This window comes from Uloborus diversus, chromosome 4, assembly GCF_026930045.1.
Source record: "Uloborus diversus isolate 005 chromosome 4, Udiv.v.3.1, whole genome shotgun sequence".
Classification (NCBI taxonomy): Eukaryota; Metazoa; Arthropoda; class Arachnida; order Araneae; family Uloboridae; genus Uloborus; species Uloborus diversus.
Window position 1 is genome coordinate 171,190,311 of NC_072734.1, and position 25,340 is coordinate 171,215,650.

Below are 25,340 nucleotides of genomic sequence, written 5' to 3' on the forward strand. Positions count from 1 at the left end.
CTGCAAGGTATTTTAGTTGCGCAGGATTTGTTGGACTCTGTATGTATAGAACAAAGAGGAAAGGTTGGGGGGGGGGGGCACTTATAATTTCGTTTTACATTACCAATCACATTCCAATAATTTATATACATGATTACATTAATTGTATTGTATGACCAACCTGACCACACTACTTTCAAAAAAATATCTGCAGTCATTAATTTCTAAATAAATTAGTCACTACAGCTATTCAGAACAATAAACAAATGAACACACAAATTTATTAAACCATATTTTTTTTATTGCTAAACTACTTACAGTAAAATATACAAACAGTACAAAGTTATGCATTTCACAATAGATCACAGATTATGTACATTTAAGGAGCTATAAATGTTATTTATAACATTTTCTCCTTGTTTCAAACTCATGAGCATTCAAGAGATAAAATATTCTCAACTTGGTTGTAAAACAGCTTTTTGAACACATATCTTTACAATACAATTAAGGAACATTTTTTAAATGACTTTACACATAATAAATATATTTTGAGCAAAATAAATTACATTTCTATACATCAGCTCTGGGACTTCAAAATCTTTTTTTTTTTTGTAATATTTTTTGAACATTTTATTTATTTTTTTTTACTTTTTTATCATTTAAATTGAAAAGCTTCACTGTGTAGTGAAAACTAAATTCAAAGAATCAAAAGCAGCATTTGGGTTTTCTAGAATGCGACCCTTTTTTTTTCTATTTTTAAAAAGTGCAAATTTATGAAATAAGAATAGAACACAGTTCTTTCCTCAGATTCAGTTGGAGCCAGGTACTTCTAAAAGCACTGGTAATTCTGCTGAATGAATCCTGATCATATACTGCACAAGCTGTGTTTGTTCTGTTGAATGGCTCTGAAATGAAAACATTTAATGAATGACGAGCATATGACACTTTGTAAATAATGCTTAGCTGCCAACATTATAAGATACAAAATACAGAGACTTGTGTATAAGGCGATTGAAGATAAACTAGGGGTTCTGTCACAAAAAGTGTGCATTCATAAAATAGTTTAAAAAACTAAAAACACATGCTTTAGTAGCAAAGTGAACAAAAGAGTTAAAAATAATCTTTGGATGACAAGTATATAAAGCAAACACTTAATTTTACTATAATAAAAAAAAGCGTGGGGGGCTGCCTATTTACATTTTTGCATGGATAACAAGTGGAAAAAATTTAAGACAACTTATAACAAGCACCCCACGATTTTTTTTCATTACAGTAAAATTAAGTGTTTGGTCAATTACTTTATATACTTGTCATCCAAAGATTATTATTAACTTTTTAGTTCATTTTGCTACTAAAGTGTGTTTTTTTAGTTTTTTAAAATATTATTTTATTTGCATCAGACATTCTGAATGCTTTCTGGTAAATTCATGTGCAAACATTGTTACACTCTGCAGCTCTGATTTGTACGTTGTAGTTCTAATAAGCCACTGGCCATTTGTCCAAAGGAAAGTTGGACCCACAAACATACAAGTTAAGCCAATAAATGCGTGTTAATTATAATAAACTAATAACTTTTCGTTAATAAATTAATTTGCTTATAGAATATTGCACTGTCATCGGGTCTGAGGTTGCATTCCAAATTTTAAAAGAATCCGATCACAAAAAGTGGGCGAAAATTGAGTTGCAAGATTATAAATTTAATTTCTATGTAGAACTCATTCCCAATTATTCCTGGAGGTGGACGTCAGCGAAGACCCGCTCCTTAGACCGCTCATAAAGTGGTAGAATGTACTAACAGTAATAAGCCACTAGCCCTTAGTCCAAAGGAGAGTTACTCACAAACATATAAGTAAAGCTAATAAAAGCGTGTTAAAAAGAGTTCCACTTATCAGAGAAATTAAGAAAGCATTTCTGCAATAACAAGCTCCTACTTTTAAAATGCAAGCGAAAAAACTAGTAAGATAACTGTGTTTCAAAGCATAAAAACTGAATTTGTATGATTTTAGACTGCCATGTGATAGGCAAAGTTTTGGGAAAAACATATTTTAAAAATTATACCTTCTATGCATATAAACTTCCAATGTCCTCTTTTGTTCTTTGTGGACCTATAATTCATAGCAACTTGTTTTGGCAACTTGCAACCCAATCGGACAGAAATGACATCTCTCGAAAAGCTAAAAAAGGGAAAAATACACACTTTAGACCCGCATTTTTTCCGAGCAGTTACAGTGAACACAAATTAATGAAGAGAGCAATTTTTTGGGGGAAAATTAAATGAAGTAAAATAGGGTCATTCCACGGAAAACAATTTCGCCTAGCACATGACGTCTCAAATATTACATTGTGTAACAAATTACAAACAAATCTGATTCCTTAAGCAAAAGATTTCATCATTACTTTTTTAAATAATTACTTTTAAATGAAATACATGAACCGTCACGTGCGGGACAAAGCGACTATTTTTTCGTGCAATGACCCTTTTTCAATGGTTTAAACCATAGACTAATAATAAGAGTAGACCGAGCTATGGCAACCTTTTTGCTGCTCATAAACCAAATCATGTGACTGGTGGATATCCTAGCAACAGCAGGCGTTAATCGTAGCCGACGATCAACGCGAGCGAGAAATAAAATAAATAGAATTGATGGCACACGGAAAAATGATCTTTTATGGAGTCCGATTTGTAAATTTGTTATTCTAAGTTGTAAATATTTTGTTAATATAGTGAGTTTTTCGTTTAGATAGTATTGTGTATTTTCTTTATTCAATTTCAATAACTCTCTAAGCAATTAAAGATGCAAGCATCCCAAAAAAAAAAAAAAAAAAATCGACAAACGGTAAGATTTTTACCTACAATTTCAATTTAAGATACAGATTAGTAAATTTTTGCGTTAAAGCAAAACGTTTATGCCATTACGTTTACGCCAATGCTGACGTAGCAGTTCCGAATGAAATAAAAGTTACTGAAAACTGTGATCAAAAACTAATTACTAATGTCAAAATAATGCATAACTAAAAGAAAAACAGTTCAATCATCTCTGCACCTGAAAAAAAAATTATAATAAAAACACATTACATCTTAAAATACATGTCGAGTGCCAAACTATAGATAATCCTGCCATCTAGCAACCATGCTACCAAAGTCTTCGCCAAGCCCTTCCACCAGTCACATGATGTATCCATGAACCAATTTTTTCATCAGCAAGTCTGGCAAAGCTCTGTCTACTCTTATTATTAGTCTATGGTTTAAACTATTGTTTTTCAATAAATGAGATAGGTTTCCTTCACACTGGAACCTTTGCTCTCAAAATCTACAATTTATTTTAACATTGTATATTAATAGAGCAAAATTATTAACTCATTCATAAGCAAGTGACAAGAGGTTGACCCCGGTTTGGATGTCCTCACATGATGTATGCAAATAAATTTTAAACGACAAAATTGCTTAATAAAAATACAACTGTAAGGAGTATCCTTGTATCAAATGTAAAGATTAAAAAATGCACTTACCCCTGTTTCATTAAAATATTAAAAGATATGACAAAATATTAATGAAATTTAAGCATCTTTGTCCACATGTGACAGTGGAATGGCCCAATTACAGACTTAAATCACACAAGAGAATCTTTTATCTGGCATGATTAACAGCATTTCTAAAAAAAATACTTTCATTATGTCACTTTGAAACCAGAGCTGCAGAGGCAGAATTGGAGTGACTGATTTTGGGGTAAAGGGGTCGGAAGTCGAAGGTTTTGCAATTCTAATAGTCTGAGTCCCATTTTCCTGCAGAGTCTGCAAGGGTTGTGAAGTCTGAGTCATGGTCAGGCTGATTTTGGAGTAAAGGAGTCTGAGTTGAAGGGGATAAAATTCCAGGAGTCTCCGACTCTGCAGCCCTGATTGTAATTATTGTAAGAGAAGAAAAAAGAAAACTTTTCCCAGTTTTTTTTCTGGGAAAAATGAGGAAAATTTGCATGAACTAAATAATAATGTACAGATGTACGCATTTTACACAATACTAGCAAAAATACCCGGCGTTGCCTGGGTCAGTAATAATTACGAGAAACAATCGTTACTTGCCCTTGTTTTCTGTTTTAAGCGAAAGAATTTAAAACAAACCTTTTTGACGTGATTAAAAATCGAGCTTCTTCCTTACTCATTAAACTAAAATAGCAATAAGTATAAAGAACAAAATAGTATTTAATTAGAAACGAAAGCACGACATTTAAGCATATACAAATTTGAAGAATTTCCGAAATGTGAAATTAAACTTTACATGTTTAAAAAGATTTATCTGTTAGTACTTTTTTTTAAATCTAAAACCTTCTCTGTATGGCTATTGATGTACGAACTGTTTTAAAAAATGTAGCCGCCCGTGTTCCCCTTACACTTGCTTTAGTTATTTTGGGAAATTTCAATTATTGTGGGCACTTGTTGTGGTTTAAAATCTTACCAAATTTGCGAGAAGCATTTTGGGACACTTTCGATAATACTCCCCCTCCTTACTAATTTTTATTATAGAAATATTGTTGCAAGATGCGAACAAAAAGAATCGTGCAAAAAGAAAAATTAATGGAAGTTTTTGTGCAGTTTATGGATTTGCCTAATTTAGTTGCTGAATTATTTTTACACAGTATTTTTTTTTAAGTATCTTTGATTGGCGATATTTTGTTTATATGGTGAAAGCTGAGAAACATTATTACGTAGTCTTTGGGCTCAAAAACAGCAACACAGGAAAAAACTGCCAAATGCATCAGCTACTGAAATCTTTCTGAAAAAATTCTGGCAATATTTCTGCTGGTTGGTTGGATATAGTGAGCAAGTGTCCAATCAGCTTAAATAATAATAATAAACCATTAATTACATAAATTCCGTTTAAAAGTAAAATGATCAGCCAAATCCATTTATTTTTAGCCAATCTTGTGGAAAAACATTACTTTAAGATTTGACTTGAGAAAAGCCTCAAAAAGTCAGGCGAAACGCAAAAATATTCAACAATACAACAATTCTTGGGAGTTGAGATGACACACTAACTAATGACTTGGGTTGATGAAAGCCTTCGAACAGGGAACAAAAAAGCTCATAACTCGTTTTTTATACAACTTAGAAACTTCGAACAGATGCTACCTTCAGCAGAAAAATTGGCGCTTTCGATGGACATATAATGTTAATATGTGCAGGTTTTTTTCCAAGGCCATATTGGGACATTTATGCGAAAATTGGGACTAAAATTGGAATAAAAAGGGAACTATCAATCGGATTTTTTTCGAACTGGTCTATAAACCTTCCCAGTACCAAACTGAACAAACGGTGAAAGTTTCAGTCAAATCTGCCGGGTAGTTTCTGAGATCTTAGGGAACAAATTTATCAAACTCCATTTTTATATATATAGATAAAGCATTTTATTTATTTTTTCAACTCCACCATTTTTAGAAGAGTAAAAAACCATGCAAAATTTCATGTGGAATATTGCATTGGAAAGACAAAAGCTATATGAACAGACAAATTTTAAATATGTAGCTTCACACAATTTTTCAAACACTGCTGTTCATCCATCATGACCATTAACGCACTAAGAGAAAATACAGCTAGTATCAGTAGGTAATGCATTGAACCAGAAAAATCTAGTGTATTAAACAACGGTCATTATTCCTTTCACTGCCAAAATACACAGAATAGTAGAAATGCTGCCTAAATGCACATCTAATTCAAGTCCTAGACATCACAAAAATAAGATTAAAACCAGACCTAAGTTGGTAAGGTTATCAACGGGGTTGTTTCCAAAATTTTAAATGTATTTTTTTTCTGAAAGAACATGCTTAACGACGACCTATTTTAAAAATAATTTAAGTTTAATATTTTTAAAAAACTACTTAAATCAGTGCGCTTTCATTGTTTACCTTTCTTGCCGATGACATCACAAATGATGAAATGCCATTCAGTGTTTGCCATTCACAGAGCAAAATATTTGATTAGCATCTTTACTCAAGTGTATTGGCAACGATATGGTTGATAGCAAGAGTAGAGCGCAATTTCAATTTGCTTCTTGATTACCATAACGTGGGAACACAATAGAAAGATGTGCCAAAGAGCATCATTTGTGACGTCATCAAGACCACGCCTTGTTTGCAAAATCGGACACATAAAAAATTTTATAAAAAAAACTGTTGGGAAAATGAAAGTATTTCCTGGGTCTATGTTATTATTTTTTTTGCTTATTCTATCAATTTCAGTGACTAAAAGTACTACTTTTGACTAAAGAAAACAACCCTATTTCCCAATAAATTGAAAAATAATTTGGTGAAATATAAAGGTGAAATCCTAGACATATTTATACAATTCATTCAGAGGTACTATGAGCTACTAGTCAGAATGCAGCAATGCGACAAATTTAAAAAAAAAAAACTCCATTTTAAAAAATATATATTCATCTAAATTTATACATACTCAAATTTATTTGTATAGTAGTCGAAAAATCCATTCAATAGACTTCCTAGTGACTGAGTATTTTTAGAATGGAAATTTATTTGTTCCCCATATGGAATGAGACTTTTCCAGCAGTCAGCAGGCTCATACCTTTGCTACAATTTGAAAATTAATCATGATTACAATTTTAAAAATACATAATTAAATAAAACATTAAAAATCTTGCACATTTTTAAATGAACACCTAAAAATCATAATTATTAAGAGAAAAACCAGTAATGAAATTACTTTACATGCCATTAACTTAATTTGAGGAAACTAAAAACTTAAACTACAAAACTATCAGTATATATCTCCCATTGAACACTTATTTACATTTTAATTTTTTCTACTTATAATGTAATGTTTTTATGGTGAATCTGATCATTATTAGTCATTGACATAAAATATTTAACAAGTTTTGGACAAAAGTATTTTAACAAAATTTGTGTGTGCCAAAATTTACATATAAAAAATTCATTAAATATCAAAGAAAAGTTGACGTTGGATTTCATTCTGCTGTTAGAAAATAAATTTATCATACATTTAAATACTTTCTCAAAATATAAAAATAAAATACGAAGAAAATACAAGAAATGTGATTATCTTATTTTTAATTTTGATTAATGTAATTCTCGAAATTAATGCACATACAGTTTGACCACGAATTATATGTAACTTGGCAATCAGCCAAGTTAAGATGATTCCATCTGAATGAATCTAGCAGGGGAGAAAGCATAATAGTGGTGGGATTTTGATGCAAGTGTTTTATGTCACTAGAGTCTCATTAATTTATTACATTTTCTTTAATAAAATGAGGGGAACAAAAGGAATTTCCATGGAAAAAAAAAAGCTTTCATTTCATCTGGAAATGCAAAAGCAAAATGGTAAAATCAAAATTATGTTGCAAAATCATACAATTATTTTTTGTAGTGACAGTATAGAATGAATATAGTTTAAATAAAAATATATATTACAGTGAACAAAGTGTCATTTTTACAAAACTGCGTCAAAATAATTAAGAGGCAAAAGCGCACATTTATAACAAACAGACTACCACCCCTGTAAGCCTATGGATGCGTCCATTTCCGCCAATAAACAGGATGTTTATCTTCCCATATTATCGGTGGTCAGGCTGTATAGCTGCACATATTTATCTTATTTTAAAGTGAAATTCATTTTTACTCACTGGCTGCATCCTCTGTAAACAAGGTAGGACTGCTGGTTCACAGCCACCTGAAACAACAATCTTTGTTAGAAAAAAAACTCTTTAATTCAATATATTGAATATTTTCACATTATAAATGAATGTGAAAAAAAAGCAACAATTTTCGATTTTGAAAACCCCTCCCAGAAATTTTTTCTGACTGCGCTACCTGTAGTGCAGAACTACTTAACATTTGATGACAGATTCAATCGCCAAATAACTCAGATTTGAACACTCGCACAAGCTTTATTTGGACATTTGACATCTTTAAGTAAAAACAAAAAGATAGCACAATAATAAAACTTACATTGCAAATAATGAATAACCATGAGTACTAAGGAATAACTAGAAAGGGTCATTTCTTTGGCATTATTTATTTGGCAGTCTTGGGCCCATTTCTTTATGACTAGTACCAAAGGGGGAACTCTCCAATCCACTAGAAGAAAACATTAACTGTTATTTACAGTAGCTATACAAATGATATTTAACAATACTAACCGCAGTTACTAAAATAAAATGAGTAACAGTAATAAGAGCATTCTAATGAAGTACATTAACAAAACACAATTATTTTATTTTTAACTATTAACCAGCATAAAAGTGATGCATAATTTATGTTTGAAAAAAATTCACATTAAACTGAACATACCTTTACCATAAGCAGTAAGAAGTTGAGTGTTAGCAATTCCAACTGTGTTGTTTATATTTAGGTCAACTTGAATGTTGCTATAAAGAATAAAAACATGGTATAAAGATTTATTTTTTAAAATAAACAACTTGTTTAAACTAGAAAAAAATAATGGTTTATGTTCCAAAGTATTATTCGAATGATTTAGATAGTGTGAAATCGTAGGGATTTGTCTTCCTGATAATCTTTAATGCACAAAACAAAAGCAGATATCTTCAGATTTTAAACAATGCATAAAAGCAAAAAGATTAGCTGCAGTGAAAAATGTTTTTCAATGGCAAAACAAAATAAAATGACCGAAATACAAGTAAATCAATACTTTGAAAGCAAAACAACTATTATTTATTGATACATTTTAAAAAAATAACACCTTTCTCCAATTCAAATTGATCACCACATAATTACTACTACTCTCAATCCTATAAGTAGAACTGGACTTAAAAGTGTTTGGGCTATGAATTGCTTTCACATAAATTATATTGAAAATATACACAATCAAATCACCAATCACTCACTTTGCGCCTAGAAGAAACGGAGCAGATCAAAAGTTAAAGAGCAAAAATTATTTTCAAATTAAACTTACTTTATTTTCTTCATGACATACAAAAAATGTAATTTTAAGTCTAAATAATTGACATTTCAATCTTTTTCAATGTCCCAATTTCAAAATCAGAAGAAAAATAAGGGCATCTTTAAAGGTAAAAGTACAAAAATTATTTTATTATGAAATATTTAGAGTAAGAAATTTCATGAGTAAGTATTTTAAGCTTATTAAATGAAAAAATATTTCAATAAGCTTTTTGATATTTTTTTCTCATTTTGTGTTCACATTATTAAAATATATCTATTTTTTAAGGCATAAATAGGTCTTGTAAAATGAAACCTGCCTAATTAATAAGTCAAATCTTCAACTAAAATATTTATTCTTATGACAATAAATGAAACATCAGCAACCCATTTATAGACTTGAATCTGTACATCAAAGCCAGACTAATGTAAGTCACATTATCACTAGGAGAGTAAAAATGTTTGGTGCATACAAAGGTTAGGGTTTGCACTCATAACACTGGAAAATAATTATAAAGGATATTTTTTTTTCTTTAAAAGAATTACGTTGATATGGCTCAAATTTCAATACTGCAGGTGGCTTTAAAAAACCTCAAAATCAAACACAAATAAAATCAGTTTCATAGACATTGGTTCAACAACATACAGTCAGTATAAAAAGTAAAAAAGCAGATATATAATTTTGTAACCAAATCTCGGAAATAAAAATTTGATTTTTAAACATTTACTTACTGGTGTATATCTGTAAATTTCAAAATGGGAACCTTGGCAGCAATCAGATCTGTAGTCTTGATGAAAGCTATGATTTAAAAACAGAAGGACACATTAAAGTTGTAAATAAAAAAAAACATTTATAAACTTAAACACAATAAATAAATACAATAAATACACATTACATGAATGATTAAAAATACAGGAAAACAGCAAAATTTAACAACTTGATCAAGCAAATAAATTGCAACTTAGAAAGAAAAATACATTAGCAGTTGGGGATGCACATTACCATTATGGTATTACGACAGAATGAATTACATGCAAAACCTTAAATTAACAACACAGTTGGAATATTCAATTATAGTGTAGTAGAAACCATGCATGAAAGTATACTCCAAGCAGATAGTTAACAGGGGTCTGTCCAGGATTTTTCACAGGGTCCGTTTTTTGTGAAAAATCAAATATTTTGGGGAAAAATCAATTAAATTTGTGAAAAATAAAAGAAATTGGATTTTTTTTTGTAAAAACAAAATTTTTAGAATTTTGAGATGGCACAAACTGCATTATTGACACTTAAGTCATCATTGAGTGTGTTTCCTCTTTTCTATTAAGAATATCTTAAGTATTTTTCTAGTATTTGGGGGGGGGGGCATCGCTCTCTGGGAGATGGGCACCCCTCCAGTATCGATATTCATCTACCGTTCTATATTATGTTAAATTATACTAGAAATGTCATATGTATAGTATTTAAAATAATTGTAAGAAAAAACTCAGGCAGGGGTTCAGCATTTAAGTCATTGACCCAAGACCTGTTAGTTAAAGAGCACAGAATTTCATTTAAAACTTATATAAACTCCGTGATTTTTATAAAAATTAAAAAAGATTCTATTTGTTTACTTCTTAACAAAGTGTACCAAACATCGAAAATTGGAAAAATTCGATTCCCATTCCGGATGCAAAGAGATTGCAATCCTCAAAGTGAAGGCATCAAAAGTATAAAAACAGCTTGTAAAAGAAATATTTGATAAAATTATTTTAGAACTGCATTTTAGAGTCCTATGATAAACATATCATTAATATCTGGACACAGTTGAAGCAAAAAAGAAAAAAACATTCATTCAGCATTTTAATTTTTGACTCGTGTAAGCTTTAAAAACTTGAAATGAGCATTGTTATAAAAATAAAGAGACTTTTCATTTATCTGCATCCTAATAAAGCGAAGTTAGCTTGAAAAAAGAACAAAATATGATTCTCATATTGGATGTAAAAAAAGGTAAATAAAAGAGCTTATTTAAAATTAACTATCCTTTTTAGCATCAAAAATCAAACCCATATAACTTTCTCCTCCAAAAATAGCAGTTAAACATTGCACCGTCAGAGGCTAAGTGGCATTGCGATAAGTTTTGAAGTTGGTAACCCTATCTGAAACAATCATTTTTCCACTGCCACTTTCAGCTGTTAATTTCTTTCAAAGAAACAACAAGCATTATACTTATTTGGGTTAGTAGTTTAGTAGTTATTTATCTCTTGCAGGAACATCACAAGAGCGGTTTTTTTTTTTTTTTTTTTGCAAAATTAGCAGATTTTGTACAAGCTGTTCCCTCTAATTTAACTTTTTATACATGGAAATATGGGATATCTTGATTTGAGATTTGCTCTTTCAATAAACAATTTGTGAAAGATCCGTTTTTGTTTATCAGAATTTTGTGAAGGGTCAGTTAACAGACCCAAATTTCCTCTGGCCAGCCCCTAGTTAAGGTTTTCTTGGAGGAGTGAAATTCATTTTCGAGAAGTGAATTAAAATGAAAAAATGTTTAACATGAAACCAAGGAGAGAAAAACTGAGGACTTTTTACAAAATTACAAGTTTATGCTAACGCATTTTTACCTTAAAGGTAGTGAAAAAAAAAAAAAAAACAGTAAAGATCATGATAATTATCAATTTTATTTAAAAACTGCTAACTTTTTAAGGATGAAATAGAAGACAAGGAAAGAAAAGGTATGTTCTTTTTCGATTTGAAAGATTTAGAAGGTTTGACATTTTGGGCTAAAAAAGTAAACATTCAAACTAGGGTTGCAAGAAATGTCAAACATTTGGTTAAATTTTATTAACTAGAATTAGTATTTTTATTTTAAGTCTATTTAAAAAATGTTTACACCTATTTTGGGTCTTTTGTGAAATTAATCTGTACTTCTATTTAAGATTCTTAATTTATCTACTATTATAAATTTAAAATTAATCCAGAATAGAGATGTAAAATTTCCGGAAATTTTGAAGTGGTGGAAAAAAAACCGTTCGGAAAAATTTGGAAAAAATGGAAATTTTGATTTCTTTATGAATAAAATTAGGGTTTCTTAATAGCTCTGTGTTTCTTGGAACATATAACAGGTTAAGCATTAAAAAATATATACTATCCACACATTTTCTTTTTCTGCTTGACAAAAATACACATAAAGGTAAGATTAATTAGAAGAAAAAAACTTTTTGTTTTATAACTGAGAGCTTTCGTGATCAAACACCAGAAATAAGTCCAGTTGTCATTCTACCATTAATAGTGGGTAATGTTTGTCTAACCATAAAAATTATATTTTATATTTTAGATTGCCTTTGAAACTTGAAATATTAAATGGAATTTTCGACTTTCAAACATGATTTTCTTTTTTTGAAAGAAAAATAATACAATGTTACTGTCTGAAAATAAAAGCTATTGAGTTTTGATTTTTTCCAACCCAGTCTAAGTCTAAATCAAAACTAAATTGGTTTTTGTTAAGCTGAACCAAAACTTAAACTGGAGTTTCAGTTTATTCATATGGCCGTGCTAAGCACAGTAGTAAAAGTAGTCATACCAGCACTTTTAAACAAAACTGAGTTATTAGAACCAAGTTGTTCTCCGTTTCGTATTTTACATAATAAGCAGAAACATAGTTTTGTGGTTGATATTATGCTTGTTTGTTTCATGAAGAAGGAAAATAAATTCTCCACTAAGGTTATTGGTTTAAGTTTTTCTGCAAAAAGTATTATTAAACTTTTTTGATCTATATGCAAATTATATTGTCATACAACAACTTGCATTAAGGTTAGACAGTATTTTAACATAGAACGGGGGGAGGGAGCAATTGCACCAGAATTTAAGTGGGAAAATTTCTCTTCACTTTTTGCTGAAAATTTCAATTAAAACCCTGAAAAGTTGAAAAATTCATTTTTTTTTTCCATTTTTCCGAAGTGAAATTTTACTCCTTCGGAAAAAAAACGTTTTTTTTTCCTTTTTTTCAGAAATTTTCCGGTTTTTTTCCGACTGTTTTCATCTCTAATCGAGAATTATAAATTCAAAATAAATAAAAAGGAAACTAAATATTTCAAAAGCACATTTAGTAAATTGCTAATCACATTTTTTACATATTTGCCAAATGATAATTGTTCTTTTCCAGCTAAATGTTTTGCAAAAAATAAGAAGAAAGTTAATTGACTTAGCATATCTATTAATCATTAAAATAATGAGATTTTTTCTCCCTGGTTACTTTTTCATACTTAAATGAGTCACTAATAGTAAAGTTAATGTTATGTGCCATAAGATTTAAGTAAATTTGAAAGGCAACAATTTTGAATTGAACATCTGCATGCTCTCTTTTACATTATGATTCCTTTGAATGTGATAATATTATTGGGTAACAGTTTGAATTTATTTTGTACTATGGTACTATACAATAACCTTCATTGATTGTATGAAAAAATTATGTTTGTTTACTAACTTCACAGTATTTAAATTTGTGTACTATTTGGATGCCAAATAGTAAAGTATTCGGTCAAACCCAATATTCGGTTTGTTAACTAAATAGACAGTATAGTGAATATCAGTGGAGCATTTGGTGCCTTCCTAATTAAACTGTAATGTTTTAAAAATTCCTTTTGGCATATCTTTGGCATTTTTTTCTTCATAATTACATTTAGCTTTTTTTCTTTTTGAAAATAAAATGTACTTAGTAACAAAGGTTACATAAACACAAGACAGCCAATTTTTAAAAGAAAAATAGAGTAGCATATGAATTTGAAGCCCTAACTTATGCATTACTGTACTTATAATAGCTGAAAACATTATATGTAGCGATACATTGCAAAAACAGAATTTTTGACACTTTTGTAGCAGGATGAAGTCAGAAAACAGATTTGGCATGATATGGTTTAATAGATTTGCTTTCCTGTAATTTAAATATCAAACTTAACAAACAGAATTTTCAAATATATTCTTCAAAAACACTTACGACAACGCAGCAACAACTTTTGAGCATATTTAAGTAGATTGGTAGCTTCAGTTTGTTGATCTATCTAAACAAAATAAACTTTCATGAGAATAAATGTAAAACAGAAATACAAAATATGCAAAAACAAATATTTAAATTTATATGAAAGACTAACGCTATTTGGCAAATACACAACATGTGAATTGAATTCATATTGTTAATACAATGAAATATTTTGTAGGGGACTGCGAGGCAAAGTAAAATAGTTAAGATAAACTTTTTGTCTATTTGGCAATTTAAAAATCTCTGAGTATCAAGAAAGAACAATATATTTTCATAAGAGACTTATGTTGAAATAATTAAATTTTGGTAATGATTTTGTAGCTTCAAATAAAAGTGGAAAACTATTAGAACATTACTAATGACTATGGGGCAAGGTGATAGTTAGAATATTCTTCTAATAAAACATTTTTGATGGTTAAATTCAAGTATATTTCTTAGAAAAAAAGAGTCAATATAAGGCTGAATGAAACAGTAAATGAATTAATAACAAATAAATGATTGAATTAATTGAACAAATGTGTGAATGATGAATGAGCAAGTTAAATGAATGCCTAAGATAGTAAAAATGAAATGTGAGCAACTAAAAATGAAACTTTTTTTTTGTTCTTTCCCAAATTTTGAGCATAATTCCATGACTTTTCCAGGCTTTAGAGAAGTCTTCGACTATTCCTTGTCAAGTGGCAATCTTTTTCTGATCTAAAAAACCAAGTTATTTGCCCCCTTGTAAAAAAAAAACACTAAGCACTTTTAAAAGCCCTTAAAAAGCAAAAATCAAACCTTTTTACACACCACAAGAACTATGTCGACGCCTGACTTCAGAGCAACAGTAAGATATCTAATATCAAAAATAACACTAAGATATTTTACTGTTACTCTGAGGCGACGATGTAGTAAGAAGCACACAAATCTTAAAGGTTATTTTCAAAGCAATTTTATGCACTAAGACTTTTTACCCACCCGTATAAAAAAGCAATTCTTCATAATTTACTGCCTTTGTAACCTTCCATTTCAATTGCTGTGTTTAATGTTAAGCAGTGAATAAGCAGTAAAGTAAAGCAAATTAAATGCCAAAATCATTTCTTAAAATAGAAAAGAAGTTTTCAAACCTCTGCAGGGGAAAGGACTAGACACATGTCAACATCACTATTATTAGTACCCAAGCCATTAACAGATGATCCAACAACTCTTAAGCCACAGTCTAAAAATATACATACATTTCAAATGCTAATATATAGAACATAGTGCACAGTGAGAAAGTACCAGCTTACTACCAAACAAGCAAAAGGCATTTCTAAATAGAAATTATTAGAGCATGATTTAAAAATTAATCAGGAAGCAATTTCTTTACTATTCGTACTTAGCATGCAAATTTCAATAAAAACAAAAACTACCTATTTTTCAACTAAAAATCAAATTTTAACAAAATTGACACTTAAATTCACATTATCTCTCATTATTAGAATTACAATAAAACATTTGTTAGTTCCTTGTGACAGCATAACTCAACATTTTCTGAAAAAGCAAAGTTGCTGGATCTAATTATGCAATTTAAGAGTTTTTTGAACATGCTGAGGGGTATATAGTTACTTGATTGACGGTGAGAAAAACTGAACAAACACCACAATACATTTTTTTTAACTGTTTTTTCTTGTTTTTTTCTCTAATAGAGTTTCAGTTGCTTTTAGCATGTTAAAGGACTTGCAAGCCAACAATTATCTAGTACCAACAGGTTTCTCTTTAACAGAGAAATATTAAAGTGGAACCATTTGGTAATTAAACTTAAATTTGAAAAAAAAAGTGTTTCAGAACATCAATGTTTATATGATTAAAGTGAAAAACCAACATTAATAAAGCACAAATTCTGAAGAAAAAAGAGAATTTCTTAAGAATTTGTGCTTTATTTACGTTGGTTTTTCACTTTAATTATATTTTAGCACAAAGCTTATTTGATCATTTTTTATTTATTGATATTTATGTTTAAATATTCACTTAAAACATAATTAAATTAAATCTGAAGTTTGAATGATTAAGAACTAATGTAAACCTTCCACTGTGAAATCAATTCAATATTGAATGCTTAACTTAAGAACTTACGTGGAAATATTTGACACAAAAGCGAGTGCACAGCACTTCGAAGAGCCATTTTCTTAAAGTACATGTCATCTTTTTGTTTAGTTTTAAGATAATGTTCCCAAATATCTACAGAGCACTGCAATAAGAGAAAAATACATATTACACTTTCATGTAAATTTTCAAGAAATATTTTCATGTTCAACAAGCACAGCTTCATTTATAAAATATGTTAGACAAGCAGTAAGTTACTTGCATAAAAAAATAAAACTAGCAAGTATTAAAAATTGAAATTGCAAGATACAATGAAAAACATTAAAATAATATTTGTGAACATTTTATTCCTGCGTTGTATCTTAGTTAACTGAAACAATAAACATACATTTTAGTTTACACTCATCTTTTCATTAGGTTTTCAAGCACTAATCCGTACAGAACATTAATCATCTATATTTTACATGCAGTCATTTTCAGCATGTTTTGACCTAATATGAAATCTTATTTATTTCAAAATTTCTAACATTTCTCTCTTAAAAAAACAAGGAAGAAAAACATTCAATGCTATTTCACAGAAGCTCACAATTAAATAAAGAAGTTTTTATGAGAAGAAAACTTCATAATTCTTTGCAAAAATAGCATGCAAGTAACCCTACTCAAGTGTGAGTTACAGATTAGAATAAAACTTTTCCCATCGATAGAGCACTTAAAAATATTGAATCCGTAAATTTTTTATCGAGAAACAAACACTTTTAATGTCGCGAAATTTATCCCTAAATGTTGGATGATTGGGATATTTAGAGGGTAGAATATATTCTTTTATTTTAAATTTTAATTACAAACATTTGAACTATGATTGAAAACTTGAAAAAACTGAACAAACTTAAGTTGACATGTTTCAGGATTTTTCTGAAAATACTATTTATAGGGGTAGTTCTTAGCATCTGCATTTTTGATAGAAAATGTTGCATTTTGTCTTGACATTGGTTGAATTAGGAGAAACACCAAAACCTCTATATGGCTATTCTAAATTTTTCATCGTTTTAGCTGCATTCAGTGTGTTATCTATTGCTTCATATGCAATGTAGTTGAGTGCCTTGTTTTGTACTTTTTTGCTGAGACTTCCATCATCACTAATGAGCCTAGGGGGTCATGCACCCCCCCCCCTTCTGGATCCGCACCTGAATAAGCCCAATGTCATTTCCATTCAAAAAAATTCTGTGTTTTTAAGCCTTTTTTTTTGTGTAGTGTATCATTTGATTTAACACACACACAAACATATACATGCATTATTAACATATTTGTATTTTAATCACTTTATAGTTCTTGGGAAAAAAATATCTTGTCCTTTTAAAACCTAACTTTGAAACTAACTGCCGATTTGATAAACTTTTTAAATTCATAGAGTAAAAAAAATTGAAAGAAGATTTTGTCAAATTTAAACATTTGTATAATCCACCAGATTGAATGCTCACCTTAAACCATTCATCTTTAGCACTTTTAAGATATCTTTTTGGAATGCTTGAGTTCCTTGTATTGGATGTTTGTTTTTGATTGTGTTGAAACTGGCGAAAATTCTGTCCATGGAAACATTTGCCACGATCTGTGTTCTTCCTACATAAACATGAGCTTCACTGTATTATAAAGAAGGCTTGAAAGCAATACTAAAAAATAAAATCTAGCAACCAGATATGAAAATTAATTTTCAATGCAAGAAAAGAAAAAAAAAAACAGTATCCTTCAAAGACAAGTTTAAAGAGGCTATGTCAGAAAATAAATTCAGTGACAATAGGCAAGAGTGCACAGACACATGACAGTTTAAAATTTTACAACTGGATATTCCATAATGAGCAAAAGGCTGGTATTATCTAGAACTTCTGGCTAAATTATCTTTCGTCTCCAATGTCAAGCAATTTTTAAATTTTTTCAAAAAAGCCAAAATCTGCTAAATGGGAGAGATTCTCATCATTGCTTTAGAAATATGTTTGGGAAAATACCATTATGAATTTATCGCACTTTATCATTTGTTAGTTTAAAAACAATTAAGTGCTGAAAACACAAACTTTAGATTAGTTGCAAACCAGACAAGTAGGGAGATGCATCAAATTCGGGTTACTCGGAGTTTGCTACCAACCAATGAAAAAAAAGGTGAAGGGAGGGGTTTCAACAATGGTTGGTTTCATTGCTCACAATGAAAAATAACAGTAATTCAACCATTTTATGAAAGTATTTCATCCTTGAAAAAGATACTCAATTTATTTTAAGTAATCAAGTATAATATAATTCTATGAATAATTATAGAAATGGAATAATTATAGAATATGCTTTAAAGGTAGGTAAAGTACTAGTAGTAGCATTTATTTCAAATTGTATTCATAATCAGCGTAATTTACTCAAATTAAATAAATTCTCTTATATAGAACTCTTAAAAAAATAAATAAATATCATAAAAAAATAGAAAATATTTCACTTTTACAAAGAACAACAGATGTAGCCGATACACTTATAGACCTTCAAAAGTTTAGGTGTTATCTGATTGAAATTTTAGTATCCATCAACATATAGAACGGGAAAATTTTGATAATTGGGAATCTGGCGTGCTTGTCTTCTTTTTGGCTCAAATAGTTTAATTTTGGTAACCCTGCTGATTTATAATAATGCTATGTGAATAGATGTTTCTGGTCTCTTTGTTTAGATTTTCAAAGAAAAATATCTCTCGCGCAGGCGCTGGAGCCAAAGATTGACGCCAAAGAAAGATTGCCAGATTCCCAATTATCGAAATCTTCTCTATAGAACAACAATATCTTTACATAGAAAGAATAAATACGAGAAACCAGCAACAGGCATTGGGTCCAGCTAAGCTGGTCCTAGTTAGTTTATTAACCCCCAATGAAGATTAATAGCCCTCTTAAAGCTATCTACCTACTTACTCATTACAGCCTCTTCTGGTAAGCTGTCCAAGTGCCCACAACCCACTAAAATAATTGTTTTTCCTAATTTACAAATTAGCCTGAGATTTGAATAGCTTAAACCAATGACCCTTCCTCTTGCTTTGCACTCCTCGTCCTTAGCACAGACCCCTCGCCTTAACATCTTTCATTTTGATAAATTTAAACAACTGAACTGTGTCCCCACCAACTCTCCTTTGCTCCAGGCTAAACATATTAACTTTTGAAATATAAGAGAATCTTTAATATTATGAAACTTCAACTAATAGAAGAGGGGGGAAAAACTGGATGATGAATAACAATTGATTAAGTCGACCAAACCATACAATGAATTTGAACACATAAAGGGGGAAAAATACTGACCGAAAGCCATTCATATTTGCTGCTGTTGTGCCAGGAGGAGAAATCCTGCTCTTAACATCATTGCTTTCAGAAGTTTCAACAGACGAAGGAGTTGAAGATCTTGAACTAGACACTCCACTGTCTGTCTGCAAGGATTCAGTTAAGCTTTCTTTTGAACATTGCCTATCTAAGGAAGACTGGTTAACATTCCGTCTTCTAAAGAAAGGCAGGTAACTGTTCATTGTGTCTACATTCTGCATTAAGCTGTTGACTGGAATTCTTTTCATGTGAGGAACATCAAATGCCAATTGTGACGTCCCGAACAGTGGATGATGCTGAGGTAGTGGCATAAAAGCTGTGAGATGGTCGACCGAGAGTAATGAAAAATCGCTGTACGTAAAAAGGAATGGAGTTTTGGGAAGTTGGCTGCTGATGAACCATGATGCTGGATAAGAACTTTGAAACATAGCAAATTAGTAATGATTTTTGGAAGGGAAATTTGCTGATTAGTTAAAAGCTATTTAATCAAAGCTGTATGCTCTCATTTTTGGTTCTTTGCAATTACAGAATTGTTGCTAAGGAACTTGATGTTATGTGATCTAAAAATAAAAACAAAATTTTAGAAGGTAGATTTATAAAAAATATATATACAGTACAATTTTGATTTAACAATTTTCTCAATTTAATGATACATTTCACTAGTCTAGATTTGATTCATTGGATGCCTATGCTCCACGATTTAATGATATCCTTGATTTAATGATATCCTTGATTTAATGATAACTTTTTTCCAGTTCCTTGATAATCATTAAATTGGAGTTATACTGTATACTATAATTATTTTTACATAAAGTTCATTTTTACTTGTCTCACATTAAAAACATTGTGGCGGAATCCGGCACTTTTTCCTAAAATATTTTTTTTTCAAAATATAACAGAAAAAAATTTTCAGCTTTAATGGTTCAAAATTTTTTACTTTCGGCAATTACTAGTCAAAAGCAGTACTTTCGGTTCAGCTTTTTCTAAAACGTTTTTTTGTTGTTACATGTCATGCGTTAACAAGTGTTTTGCAGCAATCTTTTAACATCCACTTTTGGATAATGATTAATTCTTCTTTTTTTTTCAACTCATAAGTATGCAATACAAAGCCTATTGTATCGATCGGCACAATGCATAATAATAAAAAACAACATTTGTGGACTATACAACACTGCAAACTGTCTCACACTGCTGTTTTAGCATGTCTTTCATTCAAATTGATCAAAAAAGAAAAGAAATTTTTTGCTATCATTAGCGAAACCAGGAGAAACGCACAACAGGAGAGTTTTTACTATTTTTTAAAGTCAGAATTGAAAGCCTGGGAAATTCTGAAATGAGGAAAAATTTGCGGTCCTGAGCCGTTATGGATCCCATATACTGTATATATTATTTGCAATTGCACAATATCTACAACAGTTCATCTTTAATTTCATTCAAGGTGCTAACATTTTAAATCAAATGATTGTTATAACCTTATATAAATCCCAGAAATCCCCTTGAAAATTCTTCTATTCACTAGTTCTGCTGTTTCCAGACACGAACCATACTTTGATGTACTGATTACTCCAGGGTTTAGCAAATCAACAGAGATGACATGCTATGTTGAGAAATTTAAGCTGGAAGTTGTACTCCCATAATCCTTAGCTTTACGCTAAAAATCTTGGGATACATTGATTTAAAGCACTGGATTTCTGAATTTCAATTGATAGTTAATTTAAATTTAAATATTGTTGCAAGATTATGAAGCTTCTTTATGAAATTTACACTGACACATAAACCAATTCGCCGACTCCTTCAGTCATTTTGCGAGATTGGCGATAAACAATCTTAAAACGACCACATTATTATAAACCCACCTATTTCATTGCCTTTGTATCCTATAGCTGCAGCTTCAATTTCCTCTCCTTTTTACAATAGATCTATTCTCACTTAACCAGTTTTATCAATTCAAATTATCTCTTGTTACTAAATCTGAAATTTTTAATATTTAGTTGCTGTAAAGTGGGTGGACTTTTAAATTAGTCTACTCTTTTTATTAGTACCCACTAATGATAGGCATAATAAGAGTTCTCATAATCGAATCACTAGATTATTCAAGATCATTCGAGAACTTGATTATAACAAGGTCTGGATTGGATCTCGATTATTGTATCACAAGTTCTCTATTACCGTATCTCCAGTTCTCGATTGTAACATTCGGAGATCTCAATTCAAAATAACAGAGAAGTCAATCGCTCGAGAACTCTATTGTCAATCGCTCAAGTTCTCGATTTCAAAAGATCTCGATTATCAACATCTTGAAATCTCGGTTTCGAAAGATCTCAATTGTCAATCACTTGATTAGTACTGGATTCCCCAGATCTCGATTATACCCATCACTAGTAGCCAAGACTTTTAATGAAAACAATGGGAAAATGTTAAGGCACAAAGCTAAAAGGTGGGTCTGAAGAAATGCCCTGGTAACTAAGGCCTGTTGCCAAAGTGTACAATGTTTCCCTCAGATCAAACGAGCTGATGTGTGCATCACATGACTTCCTTTTACTCCAATTTAATGTCATTTCCCTATTATTCGCTATTTTAATGTGATTCAATATTTATTCTCTAAATATCACCAACAATGGCCAAATTGAAACCAAAAAAAAAACTCCGCCAAATTTGTCGCCAAGTTGGCGACAAAACTTGGCGACCAAAAGACTGGCGATATATCGCCAAGTGTCCGACAAATTATAACGCCACTTGAGTTTACATCGAAATTAACAATGATTTCCCCCCAAAAAGGTGCAAAAGACCCCCTTAGGAACATCCGAAAGCAACCAAAAGGGGAGGTGCACAACTAGACCCCACTACGAGTCTATGTACCAAATTTCAACTTTCTAGGACATACCATTTTTGAGTTATGCGAGATACATACGCACATACGCACATACATACAGACGTCACGAGAAAAGTCGTTGTAATTACCTCGGTGATGGTCAAAATGGATATTTCGCGTGTCTATACATTCTTAGGCACTTTTCCGCATGTGGTCGAATCGAAAAAAAAAACTCAACATTCATTTGGGGGTGAGCAAAATGGAAATTAAGGGCGATTTTTGAGTGAAAATTTTTTCGCGAATACAATACTTCCTTTTTTGTAAAAGGAAGTAAAAAGGGGAAGAGTGCGCCAGCTTCCTAATGAAAGGGATAAATTTATTCAATTAAAAGGATCCTTTTTCTCAAAAGAACTTTGTAGTAAAAAGGTGCTCTTCCTTATGTTATTTTTTGTAAACTGTATGCAGGGGCGTGCTTAGAGTTTTAGCGGCCCTGTGCGAAATTTGTATTAATAGTCGATAAATAATCATTTTTGTTATTTATTTTGTCCCAAAACATAACCAGCTGTAGTGCGTCCCCTAGCCGTATAAGTTAGTTTGAGATTTTATAAGTAATTATAAAATTAATGTGAAAAAAATGACACAAAAAATGGTTGTAGTAAAAAAAATTTTGAATCCGAAAGAGATGTAATTGATGAAATAAAGACTGGTACCCAAATTGCATTATTTTCAGTCCGGGGGGAGGGATGAAATACGAAATTGAAATCTAACTTCAAAACAACGTTCGGAAAAAGAATGAAAAAGTTCGACCTTTTTCTGCCTTTTCACTTATTTTTACTACTAGCAAATATAGTCATTCCATGTCAAGTGACCCAGGGGTCCCCGTTCGACCATCTCCGATTTGGATGAAATTTTATAGAGGTGTAGTCCTTTGAAACTAACCTAATGCAAATTTTCAGCTTCCTAGATCCAAATCCTGAGGATCCAGTATCTCCAAAAAATGTTATCCTAAATAGCGGATCAGCTTTTTGTGCCAAAACTACAAAGTTTAGAGTAAGTTCACAGAAAATTTTATAACACTGGAAGTCTGAAATTTTTGGCGCTTAAAATACAATTAGCTGTTAATACATTCAAGTATTTTTGGAAGCTGAGCTCATTAGATTTTTTATGGCACATGTGTAAACTGGTGAAAAAGCGTGACAGGGAAATTTTTTCCTGGATTTTAAGTTGTCATAAAATCTGAACAAAAATAATTCAAAGGCTCATACTTCATGATTATATTTTAAAAAACCCTGTCTTTAATGGGTTACAGTTTCAGAGCTTAAATATCTACTTTCTAAAATATAGTGTCATCCAAAGTGACTATCAAAACCGTTCAAGTGAAAAATAGCTTATTTTCAAAGCTCTGTAGCTCAAATTTGTGACCTCGCCTAAAAGCCCCGAAATTTTAGGAGCTCAAAGTACTTTTAGTTGTCGATACGTTCGAGTATTTTTATGAATTTGAGTTCATTAATTTTTATGTAACATTCATGCAAAGACACAAGAAAAATGCAGTGGAGAAACTTTTTCCTGGATTTTAGAATGTCATAAATTCTGAACAAAAATGATTCAAAAGCTCATACTTTGTAATTCTATTGTCAATACACATGATTTTAATAGGTTATAGTTGCAGAGCATAAATATTGATTATCTAAAAAATATTGGCTGCCTAAGTGGCTGTCAAAATCGTTCACATGAAAAATAGTTAGAAATCACGTTTACCCCATTGCATCTTCTTTTCGCTGATACCATTGAAAAGAAGATATTTTTTTCACAATATATTAGTGCCCCTTAACTTCAATATATTTTAGCGGCCCTGCGTGGCGGCACAGTTTGCCCCCCCCCCCCCCCTGAGCACGGCCCTGACTGTATGCATGCAAACCCAAGTATTTTCTAATAGTATACATTTATGTTGGCCCAGCCCTAATTTACTGATAGATTCAACAGCAAAGTTTGACAAATCAGGTTAAAAATGGTGCAAATCAGTAATAATAAATGGGGCAAATCAGTTTTAAAAATTATGTTAACTGTAAAAATAAATTGCATGCAATCATGACAAATATTTCATTTTTAATGAATGAATGCAAATCCACCAAATATAGACTCAAGCAAATTTGTGCATTAAAAATATAGTACTACATTAATTCTTTTTTTAACAGTTTATTTCTATAAGAAAAATATGCAACTATTTCAAATACACAAGCAGTTTCCTAAGATGATTGGCCACCTTGTGGATGATCCAAATGAAAGATAAAGATACTTACAATATGAAAATTTCATAAAATAAATATTTAAAATAAAAATACATAGGTTACTAATATGATACGCATTAAACAATGCACAAATATAGTTAAACACATACGTTAAATTAAGACTTCATCGTTCAGATCAAAACATTAATTTCAATAGGGGCTTAAAAGCAATTAATTTCCAAAATATTATCATAATTCAAACTACTTTTATGTTATCAAAATTTACAAAACAAAAAAAATTAATAAAATAAAGAGCAAATAAGTGTCTGGCGTTTTTAAATCTGAAGATTAAAAAAGCTCAGCTGTGCTGCAAAATAAATTTATAGAAAAAAATGAATGGAAATAAAAGAAAGTTAATGAAATATAGGTCAAATATAAACGAAGCAAACTTTAATAAAAATATATAAAGTTGCCTCCTAAATGCCTGATTACTTTATTCCATATTCAAGTTCATTCTTGTAAGTATTTATAATGCATTTAATAAAAAGAGGAAAAAACAAACTTCTGACTAGTAATTTTTAGTTACTAACTCCCTAACTTGCGAAGATAGAGAAAAAATGGAGCTCTATACAAAATTGCGACTTAAAATAACTAAAAACATTGATAGTCGGTTCCATGCAGAAATTAACAATTCAAAAAATAAGAAAACCGTGCAGACAGCATAGTTACATAAATAATTTGGGCGAGACCGGTATCTTTGACGCTTAAGACATTGAGAACGCGCTTCAAGGGAATTTAAACTATGCGCATAGGCTTTTCCTGTCTCGCAGATTTTTGAACTTCAGCAAAATTAACTTGGAAAACACTAAGATATTTAACCTTTTAAAAGATAAAAATTCAGGCAACCAGTACCTGTAGAGTTTAGCTTGATTTTGGTAACATTTCTTAAAAGTCACACCTAAATCGGTACGACAAATGATGTCACG

At 30.6% G+C, this 25,340-nt stretch overlaps 1 protein-coding gene across 1 annotated transcript; it reads right to left on the reverse strand.

The window, feature by feature from the left end:
- Positions 1–578: 578 nt before the first annotated feature.
- LOC129220475 (poly(A) RNA polymerase GLD2-like) lies at positions 579–25,340 on the reverse strand. The gene is made up of 13 exons (XM_054854896.1): positions 25,267–25,340; positions 19,297–19,874; positions 17,461–17,599; positions 16,013–16,127; positions 15,025–15,116; positions 13,877–13,940; positions 9,636–9,702; positions 8,298–8,374; positions 7,956–8,084; positions 7,631–7,677; positions 6,424–6,557; positions 2,038–2,153; positions 579–884 (listed from the first exon to the last, which is right to left on the reverse strand). Exons 2-13 carry the CDS (start codon positions 19,740–19,742, stop codon positions 751–753), a joined length of 1,560 nt encoding a protein of 519 aa, XP_054710871.1. The 5' UTR covers positions 19,743–19,874; positions 25,267–25,340; the 3' UTR covers positions 579–750.

Excerpts from the sequence above, each read along its gene's own strand:
- LOC129220475 (XM_054854896.1), bottom strand. The coding sequence starts at position 19,742 with ATGTTTCAAAGTTCTTATCCAGCATCATGGTTCATCAGCAGCCAACTT. Across the intron at positions 16,128-17,460 it reads CTAAAGATGAATGGTTTAAG|TGCTCTGTAGATATTTGGGA; the intron begins GTGAGCATTCAA and ends CTCTTATTGCAG. Across the intron at positions 9,703-13,876 it reads AAAGTTGTTGCTGCGTTGTC|CTTTCATCAAGACTACAGAT; the intron begins GTAAGTGTTTTT and ends TTTAAATCATAG.